Raw genomic sequence first — 15305 nt, forward strand, 5'->3', positions numbered from 1 at the left:
AGATATGCTCGAACTCCTCTATGGTTGGCGCCAACTGAAAGTCTTGAAATGTGAAACATCGAAGCGGAGAATCATAATATTGTGCCAAGGCTGTGATAGCGGGTATTTGTACTTCAACCTCCATTAAATTCAACAAATTTCCATATCTTCTCTGAAAGATTTCTCTTTTTATAGTCTTCAGCCTTTTGCCCAAGTTTATCAGCCCGGTCAAGTTTCCAACATGGGTCCTTAGACTATACTTTTTTCTTAACTCGGAAGAGTCGGTGTGTCGTATAGCATCGGATCTTGTGTTAACATCCATCTCGTATGAAGTCAAGTAGGTACCTGTGATTTCCTTTTAACATGTTACTAAATGATGTATGAATATGATGCATGATAATAAAACAACATGATGAAACAAATCACATGCATGGTATGAAATGCAATATCACAAAAATGAACAGCGTGAGGGTTACAGAAGTACATATTCCTCCCATCGTGTCCTACCAAAGGTTCACTGCTTGGAGTTCAAGGTCAAGTATATGCAATCTCACAAGGATGATTCCCTGAACCTAAAGGTCAAAGGTCACTAGAGCTATGGCCCCCTTCATAGCATCTCCACAACAGTCGAGTAATCAACTAGGTGTGAAAACACATATGAAGAGAACAGACTCTAGCTGGAGTTCTCACGATAGCCAAACAGGAAGTACATCCCAGAGTAGCACCGCTACACAACTCCTCTAATTCTAAGCTACGCTCAGACCCGGGTATAGGGCCCCACTCATGATATGCTAGAAGTGTGTGTGTGAAGGGAGTAAATTATGCACACCCAAACCCTCACCTGCAAAACAACCAGAAAAATTCCCAGGCATGTATAAACATATTGTCTACCCTAGGGTTCAATATCCAACAGTTATTGCAGTTATTCCAAATATCAAGCACAAATAGAGAAAAGGGAAAGAAAAACACATAAGCAAAACCACATCAAATTCGCGCATTTAATTAAATGGCTTGACTCTCTAACAATCCCCAGTGGAGTCGCCATCTGTCGCAACCGGAATCGCGACGGGACGACGATCCAAAAAAGAAACGGGTTTTAAAAAGAGATTTGGAGTCGCCACCATAGTTTATTATGGAAAACTATGGAAAAACCTCAAAACGATAAAGCACGGTCCACGAAAACCAAAGATTGGGTTCGGGAGTCGGTTACGCGTGGGGAAGGTGCTAGCACCCCACAACGCCTGCCCTAAGGCAGTACCTTTAACTAAATACGCGAATTTGATGTGGGTTTCAAAATGTTTAACTATCCCTAAAATAAAAATAAAAATAAACAAAATAGATTTTTTAGTTTTTTGGGCCCGACAAGGATTGACCTTGCTCCTACGTATTCTCATTCAAAATGAGAAATCAGGGTTACGTAGTTCTAGCTTGAAAGACTGTTTGTTGTGTGAAACTAGATGTTTTTAATTTTTGAAGATTTTATGTTTTTAATATTTTCAAGAAAAAGAAGGTAATGAGTACTAGGCCGACGCGAACGGTCGCACGAGTATTCATACCTTTAAAATGATATTTAAATATTTTTAATTATTATTTTTTTAAAAGAGAGATAACGATATTAAGCACTAGGACGATGCGAACGATCACACGAGTACTCATACCGTTATCTACTTATTTAGGAAAACTTAAGAGTATTGAGTGCTAGGCTGATGCGGACGATCGCACGAGCACTCATACCCTCGTTTAATATTACATAAGAGAGAAAGGTATTGAACACTAGGACGATGCGAGCGATCACACGAGTGTTCAACCTTTAAAACATACTTTTGAAATTTTATTTAAGAAGAAGAAAAGGTTTTTAGCACAAGGACGACGCGAACGGTCACACGTGCGCTTAAACCTTTAAATATTTTGGTAATAATTTTTATAAGAAAGACGAAAAGGTTTTCTAGCACAAGGACGACGCGAGCGGTCACACGTGCGCTTAAACCTTTAAATATTTTTGTTTGATTTTTTTAACTTTTGTAAAAGAAAATGAAAAGATTTTCAGCACAAGGCCTACGCGAGCGGTCGCACGTGTGCTTAAACCTTTTCAAAATATTTTTATTTAATTTTTTAACTTTTGTAAAAGAAAAGGAAAAGATTTTCAGCACAAGGCCTACGCGAGCGGTCGCACGTGTGCTTAAACCTTTTCAAAATATTTTTATTAAAATTTCTTAACTTTTGTAAAAGAAAAGGAAAAGATTTTCAGCACAAGGCCTACGCGAGCGGTCGCACGTGTGCTTAAACCTTTTCAAAATATTTTATTAAAATTTCTTAACTTTCGTAAAAGAAAAGGAAAAGATTTTCAGCACAAGGCCTACGCGAGCGGTCGCACGTGTGCTTAAACCTTTTCAAAATATTTTTATTTAAACTATCAATATTGTATTATTAAATATATATTTTAAGATAAGTAAATGTCTAAAATAAATAAATAGAACAAAATAAAATAAGACAATAAAGAAAAATAAATAAACAAAAGAAATTGGAGAGGCTGAACGGACGCTGGGAAGAGATTCAGAATAACGAGCGTTCGTTAAGTAAAGAACGAACGTTCGTTGGGGAAGAGGACGAACGTCCACTGGGGAACATAACGGACGGACGTTTAGAAATGTGAGCTGAATGACGAGCGTTCGTCGAGAGATATGACGAACGGACATTGAGAACGAAGGCTCAATGACGAACGCTCGTTGAAGGCATGACGAACGGACGTTGAGAAATTGAGGCTGAGTAACGAGCGTTTATTGGTTCGGAAACGAACGCTCGTTCGTTTGGATAACGAGCGCTCTTCAGGGAAAAAAATTTGAACGAACGATCAAGAAGGCTTAAGGTAGCGAGCGTTCGCTCGTTTGGATAACGAGCGCTCGTTGGTGAGAAGATTTGAACGAACGGTCAAAAGGCTTAAGGTAGCGAGCGTTCGCTCGTTTGGATAACGAGCGTTCGTTTGTGGGGAAATGAACGAACGGTCAAAAGGCTTAAGGATAACGATCGTTCGCTCATTTGGCGAGAATGTTGAACGAACGGTCAAAAAGTCTTAAGGATAACGATCGTTCGCTCGTTTGGTGAGAATGTTGAACGAACGGTCAAAAAGGCTTAAGGTAACGAGCGTTCGCTCGTTTGGATAACGAGCGCTCGTTTGTTTGGATAACGAGCGTTCGTTTGTGGGGAAATGAACGAACGGTCAAAAGGCTTAAGGATAACGAGCGTTCGCTCATTTGGCGAGAATGTTGAACGAACGGTCAAAAAGTCTTAAGGTAACGAGCGTTCGCTCGTTTGGATAACGAGCGCTCGTTTGTTTGGATAACGAGCGTTCGTTTGTGGGGAAATGAACGAACGGTCAAAAGGCTTAAGGATAACGAGCGTTCGCTCGTTTGGATAACGAGCGCTCGTTTGTTTGGAAATGGCGAACGAACGCCAAATAACGAGCGCTCCAAAAGAGGCCCAATGTACCAGACGTACACCCATTTCTGGGCTTGGCCCAGTCCAAAGCTTTCTAACCTAGAATTTTCTAGGGGTTCAGGAGGTTCATCCTCATTCCCCAACTCGCGTATTCTCTGACCCAAGATCCCAAGCTCTGCACCCCGAACTCAACACCACCTCTGCCATGGCCGACCACCATCACCTCAAACAGAACGCGCCTTGGCCTCGCCGGCGACCCCTTCGCACCACCAGAACCACCGTCAGCCAAAACACCATCGTCTCCACTTCTCTCTCTTCGAAAACCAGCGATTCTCAGGGATGGTTTTCCTCCGTCTTCATCTCCGATCCACTCGTGTCATCATCACCCATTAACATCCACTTTTACTATCCATGACAAACACAAACACTGCCACAATAAGGCTCCCCGTGCCCATCTTCGTCTACCTCCTCAGTCACCTCCACGGCCACTAAATTCCTTCTCAACAGCTACAGGCCGCCGGGACTTAACGCCCTCGCGCCACTAATCCTCACCGGTGCCACCAACGCCACTCTTCTTCTTCCCCATTCGAGTATTTTCTCAACTGCCAAATGCCCCCCGCAGCACCATTTTTCCCCTCTGCCTCCCTTAATTTTTATTGTTTTCTGATTGGTTTAATGTTGATTGATAACTATGAGTGTGTAGTGTGCATATGAGCATGAGTGGGATAGATCATTCTGTGACAATGGTATATGGGCTGGCGAGACAGGGGTGCATGAAGTTTATGCAGTAAGCATACATGATGAATGTGGATGCACAGGTGAAACAGAGACTTACCTGTAGTTATGGCCGCCGCTATCGCTCTGTATCCGGTGACTTTCTCTAGCTTTTCGTCTTCTCTGCCTGTACCAATGGTGAGTCTGAATGATGATTCCCCAATGATCGTCCTCGTGTGCCCTTTTTCCTTTTTTTCTCTCTCTCCGATCCAACCAAATCCCCCCCTCCAAAATCTTGAAAATATTCTCTTGTAACCACCTGGTCTCCTCTGCTGAGACACGTCTCCTATCCCATTTCCCACGTTTTCTCCCTTTTTTCTATTTTTTTACTTTTTCCAATTTTATTTTATTTATTTTTTACTTTATTTTTAATTTTAATTTTATTTTTCAATTTTTTTAATTATTTTGATTAATTAACACTATTAAAACAAATTGAAAATAAGAAATAAAATAGAAAAAATTAAAAGCAAAAAAACTAAATACATAAAAATAGAATAAAACAAAAAGGTAAATAAAAATAAAATAAAAACCCATAAAAACACATTTTTTCAACCCGGACAAAATTGGGTGTTGACACATACCATTGTTATTGTCAACATTAAACATTTAAACTATAACCGTGTCCACTCATAATGAAAAAGTTCACCATGGTGTTTAATGAACTTCTCAGCCCATATCCAAGGATTTGATTTAAAATCTCGATCAAATGTTGCCTTTGCAATGTCATTAACAAATTCCTGTGTTGACTTAGGTTCATCTGTTTGCCTGTTTAGCATGGCCGCTTGTACATTTCCAGCAAGTCCTGGTATCAACGTTGCAGTTGAGTTGCACTTTTTTAAGAATGCTTTGAGATCACTGTCGTCTATACCAAGTCCCTCCCATGGCTCCATTCTTTGAAACTGCATCCTTGAAAACGAATTAGGTTATGCATGGGCTAACGATAAAACAGAAAAGTTGTAGTTAAAGGATAAGCAACTCTACCTGATGTTCAAACTACTTTGAAGAGCTATGCCAATAGGAAATCGAAAGCTGTAATATATAGAGGAATATAATATTATAATATTGACTTAAATTGCCATAATTACACTTGAAACTTTTTGAACACCTCTGACGCAGGGATAACTTAACAATTGAATACTGATATAATAATATTAAATTATTTTGAAATGACCTTTGTGCACCTAAAACCCTTAATTGGCTTGTCATGCAATTAATGTTTAGGCGTTGCAGCCGTTGGAGTTTCCCGCCCATCCAACAACTTCCATTTAATGCACTAAAAAGCCAAATAAACCCCACCTTTTGTCATTAATTTGTTTGCATTACTCACCTTTTCTCATTCAACAATTACAGGGTATGGCCGAAAGCAACAGCTTCCGTCTATGAAGTTGGTAAGACATTGAAGAGCATTTAATCCCAGCAAGTTGGTGACACATTGAACAACATTTAATCCCCAGGAGCTTGGACGTTCGACCTTGGTAGGTTATTGAAGGCCATTTATTGAAGCGGTTGTGAAAGGACGTTCCTTCTCTTAGTAAGTTAATGTTTTACTGATTTCAAATGTTATGCCTTCTATTATAGACTTATTTTCTGGTTTATTCAACAAAGAAAAATATTGGCTTTTATTACAATAATGTTTGGAAGTAGGAAATACAAGAAATTTGTGGTTATGACAAAGTGTGGGCATGAACTTTATTGGTCCCGGAAGACCAAATATGTTTTTGTAATGTTTTAATGATTGCTTTCATTAACCTTTGACGTCCATGTCATGTTGGACTAGGCGTTGCGTTTGAATGTGTTTGTCACAAATTATGGCGTCTGAAGAAGTAGCTTGTGCGGTGAACAACGATTCCATTCAGAATGTGAATGATATTGTCCCTAAAATTCATATGTGGTTTGATACAATTGAACAAGTTAAAAGTTTTTACACTGACTATGCTGTGAGGAGTGGTTTTGGTGTTCGGATAAGGACTTCTAGGAGAAATAAGAACAACGACTTAATCTTCCTTAAATTAGTTTGCTCTAGGGAAGGGAAGTACCTATCTTCCATTGCTCCAGAATGGAAAACCCAGCCAAGTCAAAAAAATCAATGTCCAGCTGGAATCACTGTTGTTATGAAAGAAGGAAGATGACAGGTGAGAACAGTTGTTATTGAACACAGCCATGACATGTGTCCAAATAACTCCAACCTTATACGTGGTAATCGAAGAATTAATATGCATGCGAAGCACACCCTTAATATCAATGATAAATCTGGTGTTCGCATTAACAAAAGTTTCATATCTTTGGTTAATGAGGCCGGTGGGTTTGAAAATATACAATTCGTGGAACGTGATGCCCGTAATTACATTGGCCATCACAGAAGAACTCTTTGTAAGGAAGGTGATGGCCAAACACTTTTAAGGTATTTTTCAAGAATGAGAGAATTAAACAATGATTTTTTCTATGATATGGAAATGGACGATGAGAACCAAATAAGCAGTGTCTTTTGGGCCGATGCACGAAGTCGCGCAGCATGTGTAGATTTTGGTGATGTTGTGTCCTTTGACACAACCTACCTAACAAACAAATATGACATGCCATTTGCACCATTTGTTGGGGTTAATCATCATGGTCATTCAATATTACTTGGTTGTGCTTTGATTTCCGCAAAGGACACTACCACATTCACATGGCTATTTTCAACTTGGCTTAGATGTATGTCAAACAAGGCTCCTCAAGGTATCGTCACTGACCAATGTAAGGCAATGTCGAATGCCATAAATGTTGTGTTTCCAAACACAAAACACCGTTGGTGCTTGTGGCACATAATGAAAAAAATACCTGAGAAGTTGCAAGCCTACAAATGCTATAAAGCAATCAAAAGTGAACTTAAGAGGCTTGTGTATGACACAGTCACTTATGAAGAGTTTGAGTTAGGCTGGGCAAATTTGATGTCATGTCAAGGGTTAGAGAATAATGATTGGCTAAATTCATTGTATGCAGATAGACAACGATGGGCTCCTTGTTATATGAAACATCAATTTTGGGTGGGAATGTCAACTACGCAACGAAGTGAGGGCATGAATGCATTCTTTGATGGATTCATAAATTCAAGTACAACACTTCAACAATTTGTGCAACAGTACGATAACGCCCTACGACAAAAGACACAAAAAGAAATTGAGGCCGATTTTTCTTCAATGAATACGACTCTACCATGTGGATCTCAATCTCTTATTGAAAGACAATATCAAACCGAGTACACACAGGCAAAATTTATAGAAGTTCAAAACGAATTTCGGTCACGCATGAACTGCTTCATTAAAAACATGACAAAAGAAGCTACTATAACTAGGTACACTGTTAAAGAAGACCTCATATGGGAGGGTGAGTGTCGTTCAAAATTTCATGTAGTAGTCTTTCATCTTGTGACAACCGACACTCACTGTAGTTGCCAACTATTTGAGTTTAGAGGAATCTTGTGTCGACATTCGTTATTAGTCCTAGGGCAGGAAGATATGCGTAATGTACCAACAAAATATGTTTTGCGTAGGTGGAGCAAAAACGTCCGTAGAAGACATACTCTCATTAAAGCATCTTACACCAATAACATTGAAGACCCTAAGATGCAAAGGTACCAAGCTTTGTGTAAGCGTTTCTATGACATCGCCGAGGTTGCTTGTGATTCTGAGACTGCATCCTATAAGTTGCTTTCGGATTTAAACTCTATAGGTAAAAAATTGGGTGTATGTACATCAACGACATTGTCGTTGGTCAATGATGATGCATCTCACATGGATGGACGTCTGCATTGTAGTGAAGAGGTTGGACCTAGTTGTCAAATTGACGGCTTGCTTGTGCGCAGTCCTGTAGCTGTCAAACGCAAAGGCCGACCAAGGACAAAAAGAATGCAATCAACAGTTGAAAAAATTACAAAAAATAAAAAGTCTCATGCTACTAAAACAAAACATGCAAGGAATTCCAATGTTAGTAATAGACACACATGTCGTTTGTTTTTATGTAGTATTATTACTAATCAACTTTATTCATTTAAACCTTAACTAATACTATTATTTCAGGAAACAAGTAACCATGACATAACGCAGGTCCACAATGTTCAGCAACTTCCAACTGAGGATATGTTTGAATCTCAAGTCACCCAATCAGAATTCATGTCTTTATTGACATCCGGAGAATACATTGTTCAGAATGATGACTTCTCACCAAATAGTTATACACACCTTTAACCCATGCACTGTGGGTATAAAATTGTTTTTTGGGGTATGTATGCTGTTCAATATTATGTGTCCTTTCATTGAAATAAATAACATAAATTTATAACTTGGTTACATTTTTTTTTCATGAATATGGTTACTGAAGTATGTTTCATACCAAACCGTCTGTTGAATACCGAACGGTCAACGAAGCTATGTGAGAGTCATGACCGAAGGGTCTTCTGATGACTTCGCGGAACGGTAACCATGGGGACCGAACGTCCTCCAAAACGAGCGTCAACGAATGGGTGGTCAATCACTACCCACTGTTCAGTTGAAGCTTGCACTTAGGCCGACCACTACAAACCGAGTCTCAACGAACGGTCTGCCAAAGTCACTGGCGAACGATTTCAGAAATGTTGTTTAGAGAGCGCTCGTTCTTAACTTTCATACCGTTTGGTCACCTGTACGGCCGTTCGGCCTTTACCTTACTGTTTAAGTTGATTTAACCATTCGGTTCGACTTTGGTCCATATCTATTTCGTTCGTTATGAGGCCGTTCGTTCTCCATGGTTACCGTTCGGCCCATTCTTAGGGTCGTTCGGTTTCTGCTTCCAATGATCCGTGTTTACTTGTGCTTTACTTTTTACTTTTAACGTTCGGCTTGTGTTGTTGGTTGTTAGGACGCTCGTTATTTAGCAACCGTTCGCCCCATTCTTAGGGCCGTTCGGTTTCTGCTTGCAATGATGGGGTTTTACTTGTGCTTTACTTTTGACTTTTAACGTTGGGCTTGTCTTGTTCGTTGTTAGGACGGTCGATATTTAGCGACTATTCCCTAATATCCTTTTTCATACCGTTCAGTCTCAATGTTAATAGCGGTCGGTTTTTACTTCTGTGCACATAATGTGGTTTTTAGTGTTCTGTTTTCCATTTAATGTACCCCAACCACCACGTCAAAAAGATTGCCACAGTTACAACTCATTTATTATGAAATAAATGGTTGTTGAAATGGTTCAACACATTTAATGGTCCGTTGAACGGATTCAAATACCACAATACTTCTCCCAATGCCATTCAACGTTCTTGTAAGGAAAGTATTAATTTAGTCTACCAATTCAATGGACACGTCTCATGGTGCAGTGTTCAAACTTTTCGTCAAAACTCTTCATTGTGTATATATATTTGTGCTGTAGGGTTCGCTAAATGGAAAGAGCCAAACATCTGGGTTTTGCATTTTCAAGTGATGGCTGCCTCAACCTCCGCTCAAACATTAAGAATCTTGTGGAAATTTGGATCCATCCACTTTTCTCATTCGGTAAGCATGTTCTTCTTAATTAATTTCTTGTCATCAAAGTGACCTTATACTTGGTTAAAACTTGTTCAGGACATTGGGTACGTTGATAGGCACTTTGCTGCGGCCTTTGACAATGAATTAGGACCCACATGGTCGTTGGTGGACAACAATGGTCACACACATGTGGTGACTTATAACATGGATACCATCAATCCTAGAATAACTAATGGTTGGGGTGAAATGAGAAACATATACCCTGAAAGGTTGAACGATTCCCACATAAGCTTCGAGTATGTGGGTAATAATAATTTTCATATCACCATATATTTCGGTGCTTGTTCCCAAGAGAGTAGGGAATCTTTCATTTATGATTCTACCAATTATCCTGATACCTCATTGTCTCTAGTGAAGTTGACAAAATCACAATCACAGGGAAGTCATTTGGTACGTGGTAACTACAATTTCTTTTTCGAATATACTTTTCATAAATTCCACAATGTCAATTACTTCACATCTGTTACTGCACAGGACTTGCAAATTGCATTTGGGAATCTTATCAGGAGCAAAGGCTTGACACAGGTTATGCTCCTTGGACAGAAGGACGACATCATGTGTAGTGTTTTGGTTTCTGTCACTCGCAATTCAACAAAGTTTGGCAAAGGATGGAAGGAATTTTGCACGGAATATGGGTTGAAGGAGGGAGACGTCCTAGTCTTTGAGGTTAACAATCTTGGAAATGACATTTTAGTTGAAGTTCATATTAATGGATGTCCCTGTACTGTTATACATCCAATCTTAGTCTAAACCATAATCTACATTATGAATTCATGTTAATGTCTTTGAATTTTTATGTTCTAATGAAAATCCAATTATTACTTCTTTGTGTCAACCACGTTGGTCTTCATACAATTGTTCTAATTGAACTTGGTTAATTTTTACTTAACTTCATTTCTTATGGTCCAATAAGGTAGACTTAGTTCGACATCAAGGTTTTCATCTACTCTTGTCAATTTAAAAAAAAATGATGATAATACACAATCAAAAAATAACGTGTGGGATCGTAGTTAATATAATTGGGCACTTACTTTATAACTTATGCACACTAGGGTGCACTACTTATTTCATAAACGGTTTCAACTTGTAATATTCACCATGATGTTGAAAATTATTATATTTTAATAAGCGTGCTAAATTATCAATAAATAACACAACCTAAGTCCCAAAATTATGTTACAAAACAACAAATGCACCTAACAAAACACAAATGGGATCACCGTTCAATTAAGTGGGGACTAATGTTATTACTTTTGCTCACCACGGTTACCTGACTTCAACATCGACTTAATCAATTTGTAATGTTCAGTTTCAACAATGATGGTCTATGACCAACAATATATTTCGATTTAATTTGTTTGTTATGATTTCCAGTGTAACAAAAATAATAATCAATTTCAAAACCTAATTTCTATCGACAACCATGACCAAAAACTCCATTGTCATGCCTCAAATTCCCCATCAATACCATACAAACTGCATTTCATGTTCATCCCACTTGATTTGAACTACCTGGTTCTGTCATAAACCATTACAGACAACAAAAATCAAATCATGACAATTCAAAAAAGGATTCCAATGTTTTAAAAATTCAAACAACTATTTCAACAGGATTTCAAACATGATAACATTATCTAAAACTTAAATTCGTAATGTAATAGAACTTAGTGAGGTACTCACTTTTTTCTTCTAACACCTGCAATATAAGGACTTCTTTTTACGACACTCTTAAGCCGTATTCGGGGTTGCGCTTTCATACGATCATACATTGTGCTTTGTTGCATTTCAAAACCACCTTCAACCACCGGGGTTTGCTGCTCATGTTGAACCGGTGTACTTTGACAACCATCTTCACTTCCCCACAACGGTTCTTCCACAAAATCTTCATTCTTATCTTCATTTTTTGCTTCAACCAACTTTCTTAAATTGTTAATACTATTTTGCATGTCCGCAATTACCCGTGTTTGTTCTTGTACAACAAAAATTAATTTTTCCTTATCTCCTGTATTTTGCTTCTTAAATGGAATACCAAATTTCTCACAAGCGTCTTTGACCATACCATAACAAAGCTCCTCTTTGGACACACCAACATCAATAACAACCTGCAATGTCATTAACAATTTTTATTTCATAATAACAAAATGAAAAATTACTTTGCACCAACACATTCGTCTAATCAACAACTACTCACCGATCCCTTTGCCAAAGCAGTTTTGATAAACTTATCCCCAATATTCATATCAATCCAGTTCAACAACCTTGGGAATTTTGTTACCCGTGTACTGTAAATGGACTTCGATGTCACAAAATGGTGACAAAACCATACCTGCAAATTTTTAATCCATCAAGTATGACAATAAAAATTATGAAAACAATAACGAATCATTGTCTTTCACTAACAATTACATAACAAACATGTACCTGCAACAGGTAAGCACATCCTTGAACATGAATATGACTTTTGCTTGTTTCATTCTTCATTGTTGTTGAAGCACTACACACACTTTCAACAAAGTACTGAAAAACTAAACTGCCCCAATTGTACTTAGCCACTACAAAAAAGAAGGGCATTACCGAAGGCCAGAAGCCCTCGGAAACAGCCCAAAACCGTCGGTAAAAGGTAATTACCCAAGGCTTATCGACGGCCAAAAAGCCCTCGGTAAATCCCTTGTCGCTAACATTTACCGAGGGCTTTCGCCCTTCGGTAATTACCGAGGGCCAAAAGCCTTCGGTAATTACCGAGGGCCAAAAGCCTTCGGTAATTACCGAGGGCCAAAAGCCTTCGGTAATTTCTGAAGGGCGAAAAAAAAAACAGGGCGTTGGGCTGCTGCAGAATGTGATGCTAGAGTGTTAAACATATGATTGTAAATTAAGAGATATTATACAATAAAATTAAGAGATATAAACCTCAATCTGGATTATGTATTTTACTACTGCAACTTGAAGAGAACTAAAACCAACATCAACATAGGTATATTACCTTCTTACATCATGAATTGGTGTAATGAAATTGGCTGTACTTAAATGTTAAAAGGTTGGGTTGTTGTTATACCTTGTTTACATTCACGTGTTGCCCTCACTATGTCTACAGGAATGTTTGAACCAGAAGCAAAAACACCAATCATAACAAATAATTAAAATTCAACCTCAATAGTCAAGAATGATCAAGTTCAATAATGCAGAGCTAGAATGGTAGGAAATTCATTATGGATGACATGAATAAAAAAAACTCACAGATTGTATATTTTTGAACTAAAGTTAGCACTTACAGCTGCCATAACCTCTTCTATCTCCTTTCTCTTTTTATTCACACACCATTACTCTACAGTTTCACAACCACACACTCTTGTCTATTCTTCTTCTGTTTTCTTCACATCACCACCACACTGTGGCTCTTCTATTGAAACACATCACCCACACCTTACAGAAATAAAATAAGAAATCCTTCCACATGCATGCTCTTCCCACATGGTCAAATAGCCAAGGATTTTTATGCAGAATATACCATCAAAACAACCAGATTTTTATGCAGGTTATACAGCAAAATAGTAAGCTATTTTTGCAGAATTTTACACCAAAACAGCAAAGATTTTATGCAGAATTTACAGCAATACAGCAATGCAGAATTTTATGCAGAATTTTATAGCAATGCAGAATTTTACAGCAATACAGCAATACAGCAATGCAGCAATGCAGCAATGCAGAATTTTATCATCATTTTAAAGATATTTAAACACTCAAACAGTTTGAAAACAGATTGTAATGTGAATTCACTGGTTCACTTCCATTTTAAAGCCAATTTTGATGGTTTAAGACATGATTCTACATATAGGCATAAAAATGATCATTTCAACAGTGCACACAACTTTAAAATGGCAAAATAAACTTGCTCAAACATTGTATATGCACAAACACAGCAAGATTCAACAAATCATAGTTACTATAGACAAATATGTATGAAAATGTCACCAAAACTGCATCAGAATTTTGTTGTGTCTTAGGCCATTTAAAATCTCCTAGCTAAGATTTTGTACCTAGATCTGGTGAATTAGGACTTCCTTTAGCTTTGTTTATGCTGTACAGTTTGATTCCAGTGTGTGTTTTCAATTCTAGTGCTAATTTTGGGTTTAAAATGCTGCATAATTGGCTATAGCAAGTGTGATTTGAAGCATCTGGTTGTTTCTGTCCATTGTGAATGTTTGAACAAGTTTATTTTACCATTTCAAACCTGTGTGCACTGTTCATTTCGTCAAATTTGAGCCTACATGCAAAATCACTTCCTAAACCATCAATTTTGCTTAAATTTGGAAGTGAATTAGTGATTTTTGAGTGTAGTGTGATTCCTTGTTGTTTCAATGTTTAAACACCTTTAAATTGATGATATAAAGTTGCTTGAATCATCACTTGAGCTTTAGAAACATTGCCACTCATTTTTGGATTTGAAAGCACACTTTTAAAACCATTTTTCTGGTGCAGTTTTCATTTTTAGTGTGTTTAATTTTGTACATTCTTTAAATTTCAATTATGGGTTGGCAAGAGTTGGTTACATGTTTGAAAATGGAATTATATGATCAAAAAAGTATAATCCAATCATAAAAATCATTTGAAAACCAAGCAATCCAGTTTTGAACCCCAAAAACCGAAAATCACAAAATCTGCACTTCTTTGGAGACTTTCATCAAACAGTTGCATTTTTATCAAACACCTTACTGCACTACTTTTGGCTCTTCGTTTTTTACTTTTCTTGCGTGCTTAATCTGATCTAGTGCCTCTCCTAGGTTCCTTTTGTGTCCCTCTATTGATTCAAGGCTTAAAATCATTTGAAATCCACTTGTTTGGCCTTCAAATTGTGCTACAAAGTCTGTTACTTGAAATTAAAATCTGGTGCAGTGTAGATTTTTGCTGTGACTGGTTTAGTGTGTGGTGGGGTGTTGTGACGTTTTGGTGAGGCGTCCAAGGTCCAGAATTCTTGCTCCAAGGGGGTAGCATACTAGGTAATGGAAGGGTTGCTGAATTGGACAAAGAAGTAGCTCTAAAAGTAGCAATTTGGCTTGATTTTCAACAGCATTTCACCAACTTGGAACCACTTGTTTAGGTTCTAACAACTCAAACTTTGAGTTTTACCTAATCCTTTGCTTTTGACTAGTTTCTTAGGTTCATTTCACTACTTTATACTTGTTAGGATGTTGACTATATTAGGTGAATTGACAATTTCTCACCTTATAAGTACACTTTTTATAATCTAAATACTCAAACTTTGAGTTTTAGGTTATTCTTTGCTTTTCACCAATTCAACAACTTTGTTTGGTGAATTGAAACTTGTTAGAACTCAAATTTAACTCAAAACCAAACTGCTACTCAAAATCACCTTTCTACTTCCCAAAATTGACTTAAAATTGGTGGTTTTGAAAGTGATTTTGTGCCTAAGCCATTCTAACACTTTTCTAATCATTTTAACAGTTTTAAGTCATCAAAATACACTTATTTGAACTCTAATTATGCATAAAACAGAAATGCAACTCAGATTCACTTTGCAAGTTCCAAAAATGGCTCAAATATGATGGTTTGACATACTAA

The 15305-nt window shown here is 37.7% G+C and overlaps 1 protein-coding gene and 1 pseudogene across 1 annotated transcript; one reads left to right on the forward strand and one right to left on the reverse strand.

Annotated features, from left to right (window-relative positions):
• The first annotated feature begins 5996 nt into the window (after positions 1-5996).
• Positions 5997-10478, forward strand: LOC148199424 (protein FAR1-RELATED SEQUENCE 5-like; annotated as a pseudogene).
• Positions 10479-11404: 926 nt separating this feature from the next.
• LOC148199425 (uncharacterized) lies at positions 11405-12209 on the reverse strand. The gene is made up of 3 exons (XM_088114714.1): positions 12150-12209; positions 11920-12054; positions 11405-11830 (listed from the first exon to the last, which is right to left on the reverse strand). Exons 1-3 carry the CDS (start codon positions 12207-12209, stop codon positions 11405-11407), a joined length of 621 nt encoding a protein of 206 aa, XP_087970840.1.
• Positions 12210-15305: the final 3096 nt, after the last annotated feature.

Source organism: Vigna umbellata, chromosome 4 (assembly GCF_029865625.1).
Source record: "Vigna umbellata cultivar VRB3 chromosome 4, Vumbellata_1.0, whole genome shotgun sequence".
Lineage (NCBI taxonomy): Eukaryota > Viridiplantae > Streptophyta > Magnoliopsida > Fabales > Fabaceae > Vigna > Vigna umbellata.